We start from the raw sequence: 22,891 nt of genomic DNA on the forward strand, positions 1-22,891 counted from the left end.
GATGATCATGTGCATCTCATCAGTAAAGCCAGTTCTGTGATTAGTAGCAAATCTCCATCACGTGGATTTCAGATGGTAAGTGCAATGGCAATGCACCAGCGTTAATTTATCCAAGGATGTGTCATGAACCGCCAAGCATTAGACCTACATTTAAGTGAAAATGAATGGCAGGTAATATGCAGCTTTGTGTGTTTCATGGAAAGGAAACCCAGACAGTAGAAAGCAGTTTTCTTTATTTTGCAAGAGTTTTACAGTTTTGAATGATGTTTTGCTTCTATCTGTATGACCAACCAGCATTGGTATGGCCATAAATTACAGAGTAACAGTTTGGAAAACAATGCAGTGGACCGCATGACATTGCAGCCTGTTCATTATCAAAATAAAATACAATTAAAGAAACAAAAAGTTACATTGCTCAATTTAAATAGTAGTACAGTCTGTGCTGTTCAGTGTGACCAGAGCTTCACTGCTGATATAGCCTATGTGAAGGATGATGTTTTATGTTGATAATGCGAGTGAAGAACAAAGCCTATAGTTCACAAATAATATTTTAGCATCCAGATACGTTGTGTATATGGAAACATTTGGATGCATGCAGAATGAGAGAGATAGATATGGCCATACCAACGCTGGTTGGTTATACAGATTCAAGATATCATTCAAAACTGTCAAGCTTTTGCAAAACAAATAAAACTGTAAAATAACTGTAAAGCTTTTGCAAAATAAAGATCTCCTTTTCCTTTCCGAGAACTTTGGAACGCGTCACAATGAACCGTAGGCCTAACTCAGCATTTTTTTTCTTTTGTTTCGTTAATCTGTCAATAATTTAAGTGAAATATATTTAGTGTATAGGTTAGTGTTGTCACGGTACGGTTTTCGGTACCACATGCTAATTAAAAACACACTATTTTTAATAATAGTCAAACAAAAATAAAATTTACAAAAATCAATGTCATTCTTCATACTTATTTAAATTGTGTTTCAAGTTTTTCTGCAAGTAATAAAAGTATGAAAAACAGTAAACAGTAAAGTTTCACCCAAATTTAATTTGTCTTTTAATTAATGAAATTTAAACATTTTATTTTTTGGGTAAATAAAGGGGATTTACTATTAAAATTAAAATATGGAAGAAATATTGTGTGATTATTTCTTTAAAAATATATATATTTTTTTATCAACAGTAGTAATAGTATCACATACATTCTACTAAATAACAGTAATATATTTTTAGCACAATGTCTTTAACAAACTTTTATTTTGACGGGTTGCCGTGAATACCTTTAAATTTCTGTGTAGCAGCTATATGATATGAAGCTGGTTTTACTCAAATGGAACGGTAGAATACTCGTGAAGGGACTCTCAGAGCAGTTCTGTAGATGTTGTTTATGTATTTATGTCTTCATTGAGACGGCAAATGATCAAAGCGTCGCGCGCTTCAGTGTAAAAAAAAAAAAAAAACGCGTCTCTGCCATTCATTCATTCATTCATTCACACAGAGACTCGCAGAACATGCGGGATTCATATCTGAATCGACTTTTGCGGCTTAATATTTACAGATACTAGTCCATGTCGCGATTTGATTAAAGTGTGACGACCTACTTTTGATTAATTCATCCAAACTTTGACAAATTCCGTGACATTCCGTGCTAAACTGTAAACTCCGTTTTTATAACTGGATTCCGAGATTCCGTCCGCGTTTTCTGCATCGCGGAAATCATAGGTCCTTACGCGTCAAGAACCGGGTTGACCGGGTACTCGGTACCACCGGTACTTAAAAAAACCTGGTACCGTGACGTTTTCATTTTTTTAGTACCGACTTAGTACCGAAGTACCGGGTCTTTTGACAACACTAGTATAGGTATATATATTCCTTTTTATGTAAGGATATTATATTTCAAATATTATATACAACGATAAAATAATATTACTAACCAGTTAATGGCCATTTAAATTTTTCGATTCTGTTCGGAACTATAAAATTTTATATTGTTTCTGTTTCCGGTTCTGTTCCAGTCAAAATTTCATTCCAAACCAATTTCCGGTTTTCGTTTTCGTTCCTTGAACCGGTTCAGAGCCCTGACTGCATTAGACCCTAGATTCCATGCTGTGCCTCATCAACAGAAAGACCAACACAAGGATGTCTTCCATTGAATGAAGGAGAAGCAATCTGCTCCCAAGAAAAGAGCATTAGAAGATCTACTTGAACTTGGTCTATTACATGTACATAATTACAAAACTGTAAGTACAGGTTGTTCCATAACTTAGTTACATAAGTACATTTTGTTTCATGTAAGTTCAATGGCTACTACTAAGTAGTTAACTAGGTAATTACTCTGTATTATGGACACCTTAAAATAAAGTGTTACTGTTTTTTTACTTGACATAAGATATTTAAATTTCACAAAGAAATGTGAGAAATAATACAAAGACACTTTGAAAAATTGTATTGTGAAACCAGTATTGTGAAGTTGCATTGCACTGTGAGTTGACTGAATCGTTACATCCCTACTTTGCATGTTTATTTGCCTCTTTGTGATGAATGGCTAAGTCACTTTGAATAAAAGTGTCTACTAAATTAATAAAATGTAACTACAACACTCAATCCCTGACAAAAACCAAGAAACATCTGAAAACACAAAAAAAGCTCGTACTGTTATAAACAAGGTCTGAAACTTTGCATTATTAGCATGAATTGCTCGTTTGTATTCCTCATTTTAAGTTGATCTGGATAAAACGTTTGCTAAATTAATAAAATGTAACCGTAAACATATGATACTCCATTAAAGCTCTAAAATGGACTACAAAAATCATATAGACCATTATAATGAAGTGCTGACACCATTTAAAGCCAAACACCATTGTTTCCTGCATGTCTACAAAACAAACAACATTGGCGATCAACATAAATTAGTTTTTAAATGTTTTAAATGCTTTGTGTGTTCCTAACATAAAGCTACTACATAACTTCAGAAGACTATAAATATACTATGGATGCACGATATATCAGCCACCATATCGGTATCGGCCAATAAATGCTCATTTTTTCTGTTATCATATCGGCCCGATAAGATAATTTGGCTTATATATTAAAGACAATAAATAATGTATTATTTCCTTCAGAGACACTTCAGATGCACGCATGATGGTTTTAAAATGCTTGAAATGTAATTGGAATCACTTCAAAAAGGACAATACACTTAAGTGAAACGTGATACATAAAATTATAAATGTAAACATTACTGTAAATATTGTTGAATCTTTGTGCGCCCGTTTTTCGTGCGTGCGTTGAGCGCACCCACAACGGAGCTACACCATGACAGTTAAGTTCACTTGTGCATTTGCAGCCTTTTGTGCAATTGTACGTTGCAATATTGTGTTTATTATTTATCTGCTTTATCTCATATGGAATGCGTTTGGTTAAGTTAAGAGCATTAATAGAGAGCTTCAGTTTACCGGTGATCATCTTTAGCTCTGCACATGCAGCTCAAACAGCACAACATTAATAACTATGATTGGGAATGTCGTGTATATAACATTCTAATAAGAACATTATTATAATAAAACGTTGTGAATTCTTTGGGTTTATTTGCAGTGTTTCAGCACGTTGTAAAGGGAAGAGCACTTCCACAACCGGAGTTACACATTCTGACTATAGCACGCAATAAAGGCCCTGATATACTTCAAACGAAGTTCATTTTAGTTCTTCTTCTGGGGGCAAAAAGAAGTTCATAAAGGCTGAGCGACTGTATACTGTTTTCGAACATTCCAACACCCCCGCGCTGCTGGAGGCGGGGTGTAGATTAATGTAAACGTGTCGCGACGCTCACGCGTCTTTCCTAAACACAACAACGATGCAACAATGGTGTATCTAGGACTTTTATTAAACTGGATAAATTACCCGTTTTTATATTTTATGTGGTATCATGATTTGATAAAAACAGGTTTATTATTGCATGTTCTTTTGGCATTTCATTTATTGTATACCATTTAAATTCACTTATTGAAAGAACAACAACAGCAGCAGCAATATGGTGTAACATTTATTTGAAACATGTATTTGGTACTTGCTACCTTATATCTTTACTCCTTCCTTTCATTTTTTTTCATGGCTTTGGAAAACTTGCATCTGATGTCTCTTTTTACATAACTCCGGGTCGTCGACACGAAGCTTTGTTGCAATTTGTTTCTAGGAATTAAATGCTTTCTCTGAATCTTTAAAGTCTCCCCGTGAACGATTTTGCCCCCATTTTTCATGAGCTTAACTCAAAGATCTAAGACTTTTTCTATGTACACAAAAAGCCTATTTCTCTCAAATATTGTTCACAAATCTGTCTAAATCTGTGTTAGTGAGCACTTCTCCTTTGCCGAAATACTCCATCCACCTCACAGGTGTGACATATCAAGATGCTGATTTGACAGCATAATTATTGCACAGGTGTACCTTAGGCTGGCCACAATAAAATCTGTTACATCAGGTAGGCAAACTTATTTATTTTCTCATGTAACACAAGCAATCAAAGCAACATTAGGCATTCTAAGTTGGTGCTTTGAAGAAAAACAGACACAGCGCAACATGATAATTAACAGGAAAAAAAAAAAAAAAGATAACGTGCACATCCTTTTTAAACAATAGCCTTTTGCCTAGCATCTATGTGCATAGTCTACATCACATCATACACACGCTTATAATTCTTCATGAATTAAAATAAGACATTCAAATATGAGCCTTTACTGTTAAATGCGATTGCAGTTATTATTGAATTTCACTAGTCCCAGTTATGAATTATGCGTGGTTGTTCACGGAAAAGTGAACAAGACTCGACAGTTACAATATCATGATTATGGTTAAATAAGAAAAAAGACATCTAATATAACCAAATTAGGCTACATTTATTTTCATATTAAATATTTCAACACACATCATTAGATATGACATTAACTTGTGTAGATCAGTAAAAAAGGTTTGACTGCTTCCTTTGGTGTATATTTGTAAACCTTTACCATCTAATCAATCTCAGCATGCATTAATTTTGTGTCGCTGGACGTTTACCTCACAATAACGTTAAATTATGCCGGTCTTTCTTTGACCTGCACTCTGGAAGTGATCTGTTAATTCTGCTAAACTTTAATTAAAACTAAACTAAAACTAACAGAATCATTCATGAAACTAATAAAAACTAAACTGAATTTTATAGCAAATTTGAAAACGATATTAAAATAAAACTAATTGAAAAATTATAAACTATAATAACCTTGTGTCAAAGGTGTAGTTCCAGAACAAACATTGCATAATCGCCACGGACCAATGCTAGCTCAAAGGTGTTTATGGGCCAAAACGAACTTCCCCAGAAAATATGCTTTGGTGAGCTGTTTCGAAATGCCGAAACAAACTCAAAACGAACTTCGTTTCAGCCTGATTTTGTTCTAAATGGCGTCATATCAGTTCGTTCTTCAATTTCGTTTGAAGTATATCGGGGCCTTAACTGTGTCATTTTGTACATATATAAGTTGATTAATCACATTCTGATTAATCTCATAAGATGCATTTCCTTGAATTAAATGAACTACCAGACTTCAGTTTACTATCGTAATAAAAAATTGTGAATTTTTGGGGGTTTATTTGCCGTGTTTCAGCGCATTGTTACGAGAAAAGCCAAGAGCATGTCCACGAGTTACACATCTGACTAGTGCATAATTTAGTTCAAGATAACTTGTGTATTTCCGTCTTTTTGTGCATATATAAGTTGTAATATTATGTTTATGTTCTATAAATATCTGATTCTCATATTGCCTAATTAACCCGCTATAACAAGTGCTTCAGTTTATCAGTGTTCATTCAGCTCTTCAGCTACAGCGCACGCAGCTCAAACAGCAATGCTGCTATTTAAAACAGTGGTATTAATTTGTTACTTTTACAAAATCATTGATGCATTATTAATAAATTACCACCACTTTTATTTTTCTCTTATTTTCATTTAACAATATGGTTTAGTAATTAAAATCATTTCATTATTGTCCGTGCAGAGGCTATTCCATTTTATTGAGCCGTGGCGCATGCATTTTGATTCTTTACACATGTAATGATGTCCAATGACTTGTTTGCATTATTTATGGATTATTTTATTTATTTGTAAGACTTTTTATGATGAAATTTGTTAATGGGAGAGTAAAATTATTTTTAAAATGTACGCTGTTCAAACTAGGCTGCTTATGTTGAAGTGTTTGGGATGTGGCTTTTAATGAGACCTTTTTTGTAATCAGGCTCTCAAAAAGTACATACAAATTTGGATATAGATTTATCGGTTATCAAATATAAAGAATTATCGGTTATCAGTATCGGCCAAAATTTTCATATCGGTGCATCCCTAAAATATAGCACACAACTCATCAACTTTTACGGTGATTGCTTTGACATTTTAGATTGCACAAGTAATCTAATTTCATATCCAGTCACCTTTGCTTTCATTAATGACAAGGATTTTAAAGGATTTCAATTTTGTGTTCAAATGGAGGAAAGAAATGACACGAGGGTGCATAAACTACTAAAAAATGTCACTTTTGGCTGAACTACACCTTTCAAGTGAGACCCACAGCCATACTGAGCCAGTGATGAGAGAGAGAGACAGAAACCTGGTGCAGAACATGAGCAGAAAGAGGCAAATACTTACGGATGAGACGGTGCATGTCCTGTGAGTAACGAGAATTGTCTGGAATGGTGAAGTTGCCATCACAGATAGCCACCTGACTTTCGCCAAAGGGCAATGTGAAAAAACAGAGTTTATAAAGCAGGCAGCCCATTGCCTGAAAGAAAGAAAAAAAGTCATTACACAGTATGGGGAAAAAGACTTTTGATTGAGGCCTTTATATAATATAATAACCTAAAATAAAGTTAATGATGCATTATTACTGCCACTCTTTTATATCAGATTAGTCTAGTTTTGAAAGACTTTAAAAATACAATCAAAGTCAATTCCCAGAATACTCTTGTTGTATGCTTTAAGAGACATATTCTACCTTTCTGTAGAATTTGATTATTTCAAGTTTCTGGCACACAAAATAATTGTAATTTAGTTCCTCTCCGACTTTTACACTTTTTATCCTCCGGTATAGCTCTGTTAAATAAATCTTTATAATCTCACAGTTGTCAAGAAAAAATGTCGTTACACAGTATGGGGAAAAAGACTTTTGACTGAGGCCTTTATATAATATAATAACCTTGAATAAAGTTAATGATGCATTATTACTGCCACTCTTTTATATCAGATTAGGTCTAGTTTTGAAAGACTTTAAAAATACATTCAAAGGCAATTCCCAGAATACTCTTGTTGTATGCTTTAAGAGACATATTCTACCTTTCTGTAGAATTTGATTATTTCAAGTTTCTGGCACACAAAACGATTGTAATTTAGTTCCTCTCTGACTTTTACACTTTTTATCCTCCGGTATAGCTCTGTTAAATAAATCTTTATGATATTACAGTTGTCATTTTACATCTTTGGCAGTGATTCTGTTGTTGTGAAAGGGATGTTGTTTAATGCTGGTTGTATTTGTAATGTGTAACCTGTTGATGCTTGTTTGTATTTGTTAATTGTTGTTGTTGATCACTGAAGAGTTGCCACAGATACAAAAAGAATTTCCAAAAGAACAATAAATCTAACTAACTTACATTATCCAAATGCACAAAAACAATGCATCGAGTACCATCCCTTCCACACAAATCTGAGCTTCTGTTCTAACCAGCCACAACAATGAAAAGCAGAGACACAGGACATTTTGTCAGTCACCTGGCTTCTATTTACACTGTGCATCCTCACCCACTGTGTAAAACCTCATTGGTACATACAATATGATACCAAAACTTACTTGTTAAATACAAATTCTGGCCAAAATGCAAACATTTTGCAATTTATTCTAGAACGCTGACATCAGTGTAACCAGTAACCTAGTAGCCATTCAGGTGTTGATTTAGGCATGGAAGATCGATTCAAAACAGGGATGAAAAAGCCACTGACTGCTTTTATATCTTTAATTACCCAGATGTCTGCTTTAGTGGTGATGATTTTGCCGTTGTACAGATTCACCATTTCAGGAGCGCGATAGGACAGTGTTGTGTACCTAAACAAAACAGACATTTTTAGAAAACACTGTATTATAACTAGTGTTATTATTTTAAAAAACGTATGATATATCTGTGACCATAATTGAATTGTTCAATGTAGTGTTTTTTTTTTTTAATTAATGACAGTATAATGCCAACTGTATTGGAAGCAGACAATACAATATATTATATGTCTGTTTTCTAATGTGCTAAACATTATTTATATTGATTCGTTGTCTAAACACTTCTATCAAAAGCAATTGCACATCACAAGCAATTTGTCAACTTCCAAAAGTTAATAAGAAATGTCAATACATTAATATTTCAAGATTCTAGGTTAAAGTATAAATAGTACAGTAAAACAGGAGTGACTGTACTTACAAAAATAACTCAAGTAAAATGCTATTACAAACAGCGGCAATTTGAAATTTTTCAAGGGGGAATGATATGTACCATCATATTTATCATGTGTTTTGTCCAAACATACACTACTGTTCAAATGTTTAGGGTCAGTAAAAAATTTTTATATACAGTGAGGAAAATAAGTATTTGAACACCCTGCTATTTTGCAAGTTCTCCCACTTAGAAAACATGGAGGGGTCTGAAATTGTCATCGTAGGTGCATGTCCACTGTGAGAGACATAATCTAAAAAAAAAAATCCAGAAATCACAATGTATGATTTTTTAACTATTTATTTGTATGATACAGCTGCAAATAAGTATTTGAACACCTGAGAAAATCAATGTTAATATTTGGTACAGTAGCCTTTGTTTGCAATTACAGAGGTCAAACGTTTCCTGTAGTTTTTCACCAGGTTTGCACACACTGCAGGAGGGATTTTGGCCCACCTCCACACAGATCTTCTCTAGATCAGTCAGGTTTCTGGCCTGTCGCTGAGAAACACGGAGTTTGAGCTCCCTCCAAAGACTCTCTATTGGGTTTAGGTCTGGAGACTGGCTAGGCCACGCCAGAACCTTGATATACTTCTTACAGAGCCACTCCTTGGTTATCCTGGCTGTGTGCTTGGTCATTGTCATGTTGGAAGACCCAGCCTCGACCCATCTTCAATGCTCTAACTGAGGGAAGGAGGTTGTTCCCCAAAATCTCGCAATACATGGCCCCGGTCATCCTCTCCTTAATACAGTGCAGTCGCCCTGTCCCATGTGCAGAAAAACACCCCCAAAGCATGATGCTACCACCCCCATGCTTCACAGTAGGGATGGTGTTCTTGGGATGGTACTCATCATTCTTCTTCCTCCAAACATGTTTAGCTTCTTCCATTTTCTAATGATTGCTCCAACAGTGGACCTTTTTTCACCAAGCTGCTTGGCAATTTCCCCGTAGCCCTTTCCAGCCTTGTGGAGGTGTACAATTTTGTCTCTAGTGTCTTTGGACAGCTCTTTGGTCTTGGCCATGTTAGTAGTTGGATTCTTACTGATTGTATGGGGTGGACAGGTGTCTTTATGCAGCTAACGACCTCAAACAGGTGCATCTAATTTAGGATAATAAATGGAGTGGAGGTGGACATTTTAAAGGCAGACTAACAGGTCTTTGAGGGTCAGAATTCTAGCTGATAGACAGGTGTTCAAATACTTATTTGCAGCTGTATCATACAAATAAATAGTTAAAAAATCATACATTGTGATTTCTGGATTTTTTTTTTTAGATTATGTCTCTCACAGTGGACATGCACCTACGATGACAATTTCAGACCCCTCCATGATTTCTAAGAACTTGCAAAATAGCAGGGTGTTCAAATACTTATTTTCCTCACTGTATTTGAAAGTATATATTCTTATGCTCACCAAAAACAGTAATATTGTGAAATATTATTTAATTGATTTAAATAACTGTTTTAATGCTATGTAGAGACGTTATGGTATGACAATTTCTTATCACGATTATAGTGACCAAAATTATCACAGTTAACATTATCATTACTGTTAAAATGTGCTGGAAATGTTCAAAACATACTGACATATAATTAGTTTAACCAAGTTTTGTATTTAAAATCAACAAACAACAAATAAAAATTACTATTTTGTTGGCATAAACACAAACAATAACATTACCAATGATGTCCAGATATTAAATGACATCATGACTGACAACAGTTTATCATATAGCATGTACAAAATGTTCAAATAAAGCTTTGAAAAAGTTTCATAAAATGGTACCTCACTTTTCAGCCCTTAAATAAAGAAAAGGGGTTAAGTCAAAATGATAATTGATTAATACATGATTATATGCATGTATTTTATCTGCTCCATAATTAACTCCTCATACCTTATCCGAATTGTTTAAATGTGTAGAATCCACATAAGTTTGTTTTTCATCAACCGGGTCAAAGTTAACAGCAGGGCATGCAAATTCAGTCAGTTTTTTTGGCCAAAAAAAAGAAAAACTGCACACAGGTTGAATGTAAATGTAACTTTAAATCCACTCTCTGACACTAGGTGGCGCTTATGGAATAGCAGAATTACAGCTGTTTCAGTAACCGCTGCGGACAAAGCAGCATTGCAATTAAGAACACTAACTTAGGTATTACATGGAGTGAAGATGAAAACAAAATGCCATAGAATCTTTTCTGAAGACAGTCAGAACCTTCAGAGGTACATTCATATAATTAATTAATTCATATATCCATTTGTATCATTTCCTTAGCACGCTTTTAAAACCTCCCAGCTTTTGTGTCATGTTTTCACTCATAACGAAACTACTCTGCATGCTGTGCGCACGTGTGACTGTTACTTAAGACTGTACTTTATGCTGGACAGTATTTATTTATCCTCAGTTGTTCAAATCGTGGTAGTCAAATAGGGTTTTAATAATTAAAATATTAAATGGTAATACTAACCGTGAAGAATCATGATTATCATGATTTATCAAACCAATAATCGTTCCATCCCTAATATTAATGTTAATACGCAATTTATTCCTATAATGCAAAGCAGAATTTTCAGCATCATTACTCCAGTTTTCAGTGTCACATCCTTCAGAAAACATTCTAATACGCTGATTTGCTGCTCATGAAACATTTATTCTTTTTATCAATGCTAACAGTTATTGGGCTGCTTTTCACATTATTGTTGAAACCATGATACATTTTGTTTTCATCTTTGCTCCATATAAGTATTAATTTCCTCACTGACACCGAAATTTTGAACGGTTCTGAAATTTCAAAGAAACTGACTGATTGGAAAGAATTACTTTTTAATTTCATCCTCCACCACAGTCACTCCTTCACTCTGAGGGTTCTGGAACTTCATGGTGGCGCTGCCAAAATCACACAGAACATAGTGTCCTCGGTCATGAAGGAGAATGTTTTCCACCTGCAAAGAGAGATAGATATTACAGGTGATATTTTAAAAACACAAATTGCACTCCGGTACAACACTGCATCTTCAGCTAATGAAATAAACCATTTGAGAAAAAGCACGAGGAGTGCAGTTCGGCCTGCTAATCAAGTGTTTGCTCTGAAGTGGTTTTTACCATGGTAACACTCAATCACAAATGACTTAACTATGATTCATTCCATCAATGGCTCAAACTGAAATATTCACTCACACAAGTGTTGCTAGCACGAGAAGTTAAAAAGGAAGGGGAAGAGCAGAGAAAAAAGCTGAAAATAAAGTAACCTTGAGGTCTCGGTGGATTATGGGAGTTTTGTACTGGTGCAGACGTGCCACAGCTTCACAAGTGTCACAGAAGATCTGGAGTGCTTCCTGTTCATTGAAGCCCGTCTGCAAACGCTGGTTCATTAGGTTCACCACTTGACCACCTGCGCACAAACAAATGTAGGGATGGTAAACGTTACAATACTTCAGCACCAAACCAATACCAATACCAAATTTTGAAGAAATCTTGAGGCAAGACACTACAGCCATTGTTTTTTTTTTCATGCAAGTATGTTGTTTTTTTTTGCTTCCATAACATGTTTTTAGTAGGAAGAAAACCGCCAAATACCCATGGTATTGTGTTTATTTTATTACCGTTGGTCTATTTGCATCTTTTTTTTTTTTTGTACTGTCAGAAACTCTCTACATCAGCAGCACAGTTTTATTTCTATCTTATACAATTAGGGCTGCAACGATTAGTCAACGACATCGACAACGTCGACAATAAAAAATTGTCGACAAATATTTGTTGTCGAGTAGTCGTTTGATCTCATATGACCTAATGTAAGAGCCTGCAATACTGCGGTTTGACCAGTGTGGCGCTGTAGCGCAAGACTGTAATTCAGATCTCCTGGATGCAAGACAAGACGACACACCCGAACCTGAGCGGCGTTTGGATGAATATGTAAATATATATTGCGCACTTTCCTCTCAGTAACGAAATAAACACAAAACTAGCAGCAGTGTGAAAGCAGCAGTTAAAAATGCATCTGATTACAACGATGTGGATGTTTGCATGAGCTCTGCTTTTCAGTAACGTAACGTTACTCCAGTAAAGTCCGGTCACATCATGTTAATTTATATAGTACTTTATGCAATAGATAGCCTTAATTCAAGCAGCTTTACGGTATTAAACATGAAAAACCAGAGTCAGTGTCGCTTTCAGTTAGAATTACAACTTGATTTTCTGTAAAGCAGCTCTCCATTGTGGAGCTAGCTAATGATAAAATATTTTTATTTGTGGGACAAAAAATAATTTCATTAAAGTGATAGTTTGGTTTACAGAGATCAAAGCTTGATCTAGCTCAGGACTGTTTTGGTTATCATAACCCTATAAGGTATTTTAAGACATTATGTTGTGAATAAAATAGTTTATCCAAAGCGTCTTATCACTTACCTTTATTTTGTTTCTTATCTATATGACTTACAAAAGGAGATGTTAGGCAGAATGTGCAAGATGTGTCATTCAGTTACTTTTTCATGTAGCTAATTAAATGGTGAGAGAGCGTCTCTGTCTGTCATCTCATTTTGTGTGCCAAATACATCTATTTGTATAAATGAATTGGTAACACTTATTAAGGTAAAGTAACACATAAATAAGGTATCATTTGTTAACATTAATGTATTAATTAACATCAATGAACAATGCATTTATTACATTTAACTATTAATCTTTGTTAATGTTGGTTAATAAAAATACAGTTGTTCATTGTTTGTTCACAGTGCATTTACCAATGTTAAAAAACACAACTTGTGATTTTAATAATACATTAGTAAATGCTGAAATTAACATTAACTAAGATTAACAAATGCTGTAGAAGTATTGTTCATTCTTAGTTCATGTTAACTAATGAACCTTATTGTAAAGTGTTACCAATTAATTGTATAATTGTAATTACATAATATGCTTTTCTAAAGCTGAAGTGACCTTTATTTATGTTAGAATATGTGTAACTTAATATTTTAACTAGTTGCAAAAGCTGAATAATCAAAGTCTACTGATTAATCAGTGAAATAATCGACGATTAGTCGATTAATCGTTCTAACAATAGTTAGATTAATCGACTATCAAAATAATCATTTGTTGCAGCCCTATATACAATTCAACTGACTTATACAATATTTTATTCCTAAAAACACTGATTTTTCTATTTTTTTTTCTTTCTGGCTGTCGATAGTATAACTAATTTTATTAGAAATGTAATCCTATATGTGACCCTGGAGCACAAAACCAGTCATGAGTAGCACGGGTATATTCGTAGCAATAGCCAACAATACAATGTAAGGGTGAAAATTATCGATTTTTCTTTTATGCCAAAAATCATTAGGACATTAAGTAAAGATCATGTTTCATGAAGATATTTTGTAAATTTCCTACCATAAATATATCAAAATGTAATTTTTGATCAGTAATATGCATTGCTAAGGACTTCATTTGGACAACTTTTTTTTTTTTTGCACTCTCAGATTCCAGATTTTCAAATAGTTTTATCTCGGCCAAATGTTGTCCTATCCTAACAAACCATACATCAATGGAAAGCATATTTATTCAGCTGATGTATAAATCTCAATTTCAAAGAATGTACCCTTATGCTTGGTTTTGTGGTCCAGGGTCACATATTAGAATTTGATCCTATAATATAAAATCCTATTTTAGTATTTGTGACAAAGACTTAACTCTTCAAAAGCACCTCCAAAAGCAAGAGATTTCCCTTTGTGCTTCTCAGGATATCACATGTGTCCCTGAATCCATCTGTAAGCACTTCAGAAGTCAATTAGCCAGCAATTATGCCAATTTGCCTTTATTTGACTCCCTAACGAGCATGATTAATATGTATCTATTTCTTGTGAATATCAATACCACGTGATGGATGCTCCCTGTGAAAGTGCATTCAATACATCCAAACGCTTGACCTTTTGTGAGCGCTCAAAGCTCTTTTAGAAGAATCAAATAAACAATCATCTATTGAGGCTTTACAATAGCATTTTGCACAAAATTATCTAATAAAGACATACTGAAAGAGACAGGAAAACGCTTTTGAACGCATAAAACTGTCAGGTTTAGTCCTTTGTGTAGGTACTGTTAGGAAAAGACATAGCAATTTGATAAATGAAAAGCTTTCTCAAGGTATAACAAGACGGAGAAAGAGATCATGTCAGACTACCATGAAGGCCTGAAAGTATCTAAAGGGCGCCCTCAGGTGGATGAATTGCATAAATACAGCACAAATCCTGCTTAAATGGAGATTCGGGAGGATATGAAGACATTTTCCCAAGGATTAATACACCTGAGACAACATTGTTATTACTGATTACAATAAAATATATTTGTCAGTGATGTTCAGGTTCTGTTGCTCACGCTTTGATTTTTAACATTTGAACTTTACATCCTTGCCTTTCTTTGAATAAAAGAAATGTTTGAAAATGGTGATTCATTATTTTTTTTACAATGAAATTGTACAATATTATATTAAACAATACTTTTATCAACCTAAATAAGATGGGTGACAAGGAGCTCTGCACATGACAAAGTTCATTATTATTTTTGATGAAAAACACAACAATAAAATAAATAAGGACAAACTTACTAATATATTGCCAGTAATATTGCCAAAAAAAAAAAGTGCTTTTGCTTTTACACCAAAAATTTAAACAACTAACACTGATAAAACTGACTACTAGATGTGTAAAATAATTGAGAGATCCTTTTAAATAAAAGAAAATTGGAAAAAGAAAAGCTTACTGGTTGTTCACTTTTCTTTGGAAAGAACCATGACAAACAGTAGCTTTTAGTCCCTTTGTTTTAAACACTGTTTCCCATCTAGGTGGTAACTTGACGAGAACTTCAGTTTACTCTTTTGCAAGGTGTATGTTTGTTTTCTCACTGAGCACAAGGCGGCTGTGCGCAGAGGCATTGTGGGGCTGAACAGCAGACTTACCTCTGCAAAAGTCCATGAGGATAAACACCTCCCACACTTCTCCACCTCCTACAGCCGTGATGCTGGAGTCCAGGAACCCAACGATGTTCTTATGGCCATTGAGATCCCGCTGGAACACAGTCCACAAAGAACAGAAAGAGTATGAGCTCAAACTGACAACACACCACAAAAATATTCTCTCTGAATACTGTATGGTACCTACCCTAATGTTGGTAAGTTTTTTAATGTTTCTAACAGTCTCTTGTGCTCACTAATGCTGCATTATATAATACAAAATAAATCATATACTTTTATACTTTTTATATATTTATACTTTTTTCAATTATTAAACAATTTTCCATTTAAAATTTTTATTTAATCCGGTGATGGCAAAGCTGAATTTTCAGCAGCCATTTCTCAAGTCTTCAGTGTTGCATGATACTTCGGAAATCATTTTAATATGCTGATTTGGTGATCAAGAAACATAGAAATCAATCCTCTCATCATTGCTAAAGCACAGTAGACATTATCATCACACTCACCATGATCTGGATCTCACGCTTGCAGACCTGCAGATCATGTTCATTGTTAACGTACATCCTCTTTAGGGCACAGCGCACCCCCTGATTGGTCCGCACCAGGAAGACGATTGCGAAGCCACCTACAAAGGCAAAAACACATTGTTTAGGCTGTTTTGCTGAAAACAAGCTCGAGGACTGGAAAAGTAAGCTATTTATACCACAACACTGCCACCATGAGGAAAACCGCAGGAAATGTAATTCAGTTCACCATAGAAGTTGAATGTGGGTTGTTTTTTTTGTTAATATTATAGATTTTATCTATTATATAACAGTATTTTATAATACAAAATACTGTATATATATATATATATATATATATATATATATATATATATATATATATATATATATATATATATATATATATATATATATAGAGTCAGGTCCATAAATATTGGGACATCGACACAATTCTAACATTTTTGGCTCTATACACCACCACAATGGATTTCAAATGAAACGAACAAGATGTGCTTTAACTGCAGACTGTCAGCTTTAATTTGAGGGCATTTACATCCAAATCAGGTGAACGGTGTAGGAATTACAACAGTTTGCATATGTGCTTCCCACTTGTTAAGGGACCAAAAGTAATGGGACAATTGGCTTCTCAGCTGTTCCATGGCCAGGTGTGTGTTATTCCCTCATTATCCCAATTACAATGAGCAGATAAAAGGTCCAGAGTTCATTTCAAGTGTGCTATTTGCATTTGGAATCGGTTGCTGTCAAGATGAGATCCAAAGAGCTGTCACTATCAGTGAAGCAAGCCATCATTAGGCTGAAAAAACAAAAACCCATCAGAGAGATAGCAAAAACATTAGGCGTGGCCAAAACAACTGTTTGGAACATTCTTAAAAAGAAGGAACGCAACGGTGAGCTCAGCCACACCAAAAGACCCGGAAGACCACGGAAAACAACTGTGGTGGATGACCGAAGAATTCTTTCCCTGGTGAAGAAAACACCCTTCACAACAGTTGGCCAGATCAAGAACACTCTCCAGGAGGTAGGTGTATGTGTGTCAAAGTCCACAATCAAGAGAAGACTTCACCAGAGTGAATACAGAGGGTTCACCACAAGATGTAAACCATTGGTGAGCCTCAAAAACAGGAAGGCCAGATTAGAGTTTGCCAAACGACATCTAAAAAAGCCTTCACAGTTCTGGAACAACATCCTATGGACAGATGAGACCAAGATCAACTTGTACCAGAGTGATGGGAAGAGAAAAGTATGGAGAAGGAAAGGAACTGCTCATGATCCTAAGCATCAGTGAAGCGTGGTGGTAGTGTCATGGCGTGGGCATGTATGGCTGCCAGTGGAACTTGTTCTCTTGTATTTATTGATGATGTGACTGCTGACAAAAGCATGGACAGCAGGATGAATTCTGAAGTGTTTCGGGCAATATTATCTGCTCATATTCAGCCAAATGCTTCAGAACTCATTGGACGGTGCTTCACAGTGCAGATGGACAATGACCCAAAGCATACTGCAAAAGCAACCAAAGAGTTTTTGAAGGGAAAGTGGACTGTTATGCAATGGCCAAGTCAATCACCTGACCTGAATCTGATTGAGCATGCATTTCACTTGCTGAAGACAAAACTGAAGGGAAAATGCCCCAAGAACAAGCAGGACCTGAAGACGGTTGCAGTAGAGGCCTGGCAGAGCATCACCAGGGATGAAACCCAGCGTCTGGTGATGTCTATGCATTCCAGACTTCAGGCTGCAATTGACTGCAAAGGATTTGCAACCAAGTATTAAAAAGTGAAAGTTTGATTTATGATTTATTATTCTGTCCCATTACTTTTGGTCCCTTAACAAGTGGGAAGCACATATGCAAACTGTTGTAATTCCTACACCGTTCACCTGATTTGGATGTAAATACAACTCAAATTAAAGCTGACAGTCTGCAGTTAAAGCACATCTTGTTCGTTTCATTTGAAATCCATTGTGGTGGTGTATAGAGCCAAAAATTTTAGAACTGTGTCGATGTCCCAATATTTATGGCCTGACTGTATGTATGTATGCATGTATGTATGTATGTATGTATGTATGTATGTATGCATGTATGTGTGTGTATGTATATATATATATATATATATATATATATATATATGAGCTTATTTGTATAAAAAAAAGAAAAAGAAAAAGTAGTTACCAATCATTATTATAATTAATCATTTACATTTGTCTATTACTATTTGTATTCAATCACTGATCGGCCTGTCCGTAAGTTTACAAAATGCATAATTCACATTTCTGCATGCAATAAATTACATTTTGTTGATCCAGATGTTTTAGTGGAAGCACTCAGTGTGAACAGCATATTGACACATAGTCTAAGCATGTACTCTTGGTGTTATAGTTCATGCTGATGTGTCCAACCAGACATCAGAGTCTGTATGTTTGCACTCAGATTTGCCGTGTTGGCATAATGTGGTGCAGGGTGTTATTCTTCAAAGCAGGACCAAGGGAAGCTGGTGGGGGGAGCAGGACGCAGATATTTCATCAAGGATCTAGCTCTACATGAACAGTCAAACATTCAGTGTTATCTCTCTGCAAAGCAGATGTTGTTGGTTATATATTGCAGAGCTGAGAAAAGATGCTGACAGGTGTTTAAACGGGACAGATGAGTCTGAGATGCGCCAGGCCTGAAAGTCTATTAGCTTCGTTACTAGCTCCATCTGTGAACTGGAAATCAAATTAAACCGTAAACAACTGTTTCCTTTACATCAGAGGTCCCCAACCACCGGCGCGAGGGACGTGTCCCTACCAATATCCAGCTACTACCAAACTGTCCCTAGCAATAATTTTGATCAAACAATTAAATACATGTATATGTTTTTGTAATTTCAGACGCATCCGAAAGGTCATAACATTGATATTATACCTAAGAAGTTAAAGTAAATACGTTAGAAAACTGCGCTTTCAAGGACACGCATTTAGGCTAATGCATGGGAGGAATGTAGTCGCACACCGGACGAGAAGCGCAGCGCCACAGTTAGAACAATTCGCAGGTATTGCACCCAATTCAAGACAGCAGTTCAAAACAGTAAATATAAAAGCTCACTTCAGGAATTAACAAAGGTGCATTGATGAGCTTGAAGTACGGTGTTTGACAAAACAGAGCAAATGGAAAGAGAAAGCGCGACCTATGGCTATTATTAGATACAGACAGAAAGATACACAATCTTCCAGCCTAGGATAAAGTCATTATGAACATTAACAATAATTTGGGACAAATATAATGTGGATTTTATGGTGAACTACATAAGTGGCACTCTGCGGTGCAGCAGGATTTGTCGCCGTGGACAGTCCTTAACTTTAAATTAATGTTGTTCAACAATGTACAAATCAAACTGATAGCTGAAATATCCACATAATAAAAAACAACACTGAAATAAGAGCGTGCAGTTTATCTGTCATTCAAATGTGCATGAAAGTTCCGTTACTACAGCAACAGCAGAGTTTTCTTTCAGAATCATTCGATTAATATTAATAAAGTGATAAGTGATAAAGACACCCAGTGCTCTGATGCTGATGTTGTTGGCTCACAAAATCAAAATTGTGAAATTGTCTGTTAAACACACACACACACACACATATACATATATATAAATAAAAACCTCTGTATATGAATTATGAATATGTTGGCTACCATTAACTATAAATAAAGCCTTTAGTTGACATGAAACTTTTGTCAAAGGTCCATCAAAAATTAAAAAAAATGATTGGGTTATTGGGGTGTGTGTGTGTTGGGTTTATGTCCCCACCAATGTCAAAAGCAAACCTACGCCCTTGCCGATAACACATGCAATTCATGATGATGCAATGAATGCTCAACCTCATGTTGTTCAACAATTTAAATTAGCTTTCATCTATACATAGTGGTGTGCGATATGACGATTTTTGATCGTGGACGATAAAAATGTCTCCACGATCTGATTTTGAAGAAATGTCGTAGCACATTCAATCAGTTACAGTTCTGGCGCCGCCATATCAATATACTATACAGTGTTAACTCAGCGGTAGTGTTACTCTCACGGGACACTGCACTTATTCGCAATCACAAAAGCACATTATCTGCGCGTGTTTTAAAGCCTTGCCGGTTAAGCTTTTCATTCGTGCGCTGGTCTGACAAGCGCTTTTTCTGAGCCCGTACACCTGAAGCGCACTCACTAAAAAGCCTGTCTAACAGCGCCTGATTACTCAACTAAGTTATCTTTTGAGCTAATACCATCAAAACACACAAGGTTTATATATAGACTCAATTGGTTATGTCTAAAATGAAAGTAAACAGTTGAAAGACAAACGGATGATTGTATATTAGATGTGTGCAGGTCTTAAAGGGACAGTACTAACACGCAGCCGACTGTCATTAAAGGGACAATTCACCCAAAAATGTTCATTTCTGTCATTAATTACTCACTCACGTTGTCCCAAACCTGTATTAATTTCTTTCTAGTGCTGAACAAAAAAAGATGATATTTTGAAGAACGTGGCTAACCAAACAGTTGCTGGTCCACATCGACTTTGATAGCAGCAAAAAAAATAAAATACTATGGAAGTCACTGTGGACCAGCAACTGTTTGGTTTTACACGTTCTTCAAAATAGCATGTATGTTCAGCAGAAGGAGGAAACCACTCAGGTTTAAAACTAATTTTGAGTAAATGATGGTATAAATATAAAACACTATGTCATAATCATCAGACAGATGATAGAATTTTTATTCTTTAACGTTAAAACAACAAAACACAAAGAGAAAGAGAAAAAAAAAATTAACTCACTACTCTTGACTGAAAAAAATAATACAGTTGCTTTAATATGAATCAATCTATATAGTATTTTATTTTTATATTTGTTCATTCAATTTCTTGAATGCTCCTGCTAAATATGCCTATTGTACCTGAAAATAAAGCACTGTTTGTTTTATATGTATATTATGTGTATTTGTAATGTGTATCTTTATTCTTAATTTTTAATAACAAATATAAAATACTGACAAAGATTTTTTATCTTCGCCCACTTTGGCCTAAATATCCACCATTCTTTTTTATATTTTGTTACCTTGAAAGGCTTTGTCTTTATAAAAGGGAAATTAGTTTGGCTGTACTGCTCAGACAAAACAGTAAAACCAACATGACAAAGAATCATGATAAAATCGTGAAATGATATTTTTGCCATATCGCCCACCCCTATCTATACATCACAAAAGATGCTTTTTTTAAACATTTTTAGAGCTTTGACAGCCCCTGGAAAATATTTGCTTTCATAGTTTGGTATAAAAGTAGCATTATGCTTAACTAAATCTCCTTTTGAGAAAGAACATCAACATGTTTAAAGCAACATGAGGGAGAGGAAATAATTATAGAATGTTTGTTTTTGGGTAAACTGAGCCCTTAAATTCCTCATTCAAAAATGGATCTTTGAATCAACATGCTTAAGAAACATTTCATATTATTACCAATAATGGAATCTAGGGGAGGGCGATATACAGGTAGAAATTTGTCAACCGATTGGAGATTTTGGACTATCATCTCTATTGCGGTTACAGAGTCATGTGCCGCTGCTGTAAAACGTGGTCATAAAAATGTATCAATTGCACGTGTTTTTATGGTACATACCTCAGTTTTGACTTCACGGTTATATAATTTCTACTTGTTATTGAAATACATTCATTTAAATAGTGACTGTCATAACTTGTTTTCAAACAGATTTATTTAAACATACATTAAATAATTAAGACATCACTAACAGGTAAATTAAAATATAATGAGTATAGCCTAATATTTTGCGAAATGCTCTTTTCTAGACTTCATTTCTCTAGCGAAGCTGTGGACACCGATGACTTTCCTAACATAAATAAAATGCTATATGACATTTTGTTAACAAGCAGTTTTATTGATGTCTTTCTGCAGTTAAAACACAGATTGAGCGACGACATGAGGCATGGGATGTTCATTCATGTTTATTTCGTGTTAAAACTAGAAGTAAAAAGGAAGGGATGATCGCGCTCAATCATGCTCCACACTGCTGTTTAAACTGTCAATCATGGCCTCCTAATAATCCCCATCCACTTGACTGGCTCTATGACTCTCTCTCCTCTCCACCTGTAGCTGGTGTGTGGTGAGCGCACTGGCACCGTTGTCCTGTGGATGCTGCACACTGGTGGTGGTTGAGGAGAGACCCCCCACATGATTGTAAAGCGCTTTGGGTGTATAGCAATACACAATAAAAGTGCTATATAAATGCTTCATTCCTTCCTTCCTTCCTACAGTGATCTGTAGCGCCATATCAAAAAAGGTCAAAACGGCGTTTATTATTTGAATTTCCTGAAAAAATGGACATAATTTGAAATATGAGACTTGTGCACACTAGAGACAAATCGCGGCAGCTTCATTGCATAGGATATGCGCCATGAGTCACGTGCGCATTGCTGGACAGTGTGTGCTTCCACTAGGGGTGGGAATCGCAGGGTACCTCACGATACGATATAATCACAAATTGTCCCAATACATGGCTCAAGATAACGATATCACCACCATACAGCGATTCTGCGATAATCGATATATTTCTAGAAAATCCTATAATGATACATCTGTCTAACAAAATGCCTGTGAAAAGGTTAAGTGCAAGTTCTCTTTCTTTATTCAAGTCCAAACTGTTAGAAAACAGAAAAAAAAGTTATTTAAATCAATTTTAACATGTTGAGTAGGCTAAATCAATCCGTTTTTTCTTGTACTTATTAAAAGCTTACACTTTTCTTTTTCTCTGTGTGTAAACAAACACATTTTATCAATGTGACTAATGTGTGACTCAATGTGCTTATCAAACAGAAAAAAAACTAGATAGATAGATATAATATAAACCTGGTGCATTTCAAAATTTACCTGAAGTGCTTGCT

The 22,891-nt window shown here is 35.1% G+C and overlaps 1 protein-coding gene across 3 annotated transcripts in view; it reads right to left on the reverse strand.

The window, feature by feature from the left end:
- aak1b (AP2 associated kinase 1b) overlaps positions 1–22,891 on the reverse strand; it is a 60,546-nt gene that overhangs the window by 31,240 nt on the left and 6,415 nt on the right. For all 3 annotated transcript variants that reach the window (XM_058788878.1, XM_058788877.1, XM_058788879.1), the window contains exons 2-7: positions 15,957–16,075; positions 15,436–15,544; positions 11,738–11,880; positions 11,310–11,431; positions 8,034–8,115; positions 6,669–6,801 (exon numbers count right to left, since the gene is read on the reverse strand). In XM_058788878.1, the coding sequence (XP_058644861.1) occupies positions 6,669–6,801; positions 8,034–8,115; positions 11,310–11,431; positions 11,738–11,880; positions 15,436–15,544; positions 15,957–16,075 (708 nt within the window). The remainder of the gene's footprint in view (positions 1–6,668; positions 6,802–8,033; positions 8,116–11,309; positions 11,432–11,737; positions 11,881–15,435; positions 15,545–15,956; positions 16,076–22,891) is intronic.

This window comes from Onychostoma macrolepis, chromosome 10 (genome assembly GCF_012432095.1).
Source record: "Onychostoma macrolepis isolate SWU-2019 chromosome 10, ASM1243209v1, whole genome shotgun sequence".
Taxonomy (NCBI): domain Eukaryota; kingdom Metazoa; phylum Chordata; class Actinopteri; order Cypriniformes; family Cyprinidae; genus Onychostoma; species Onychostoma macrolepis.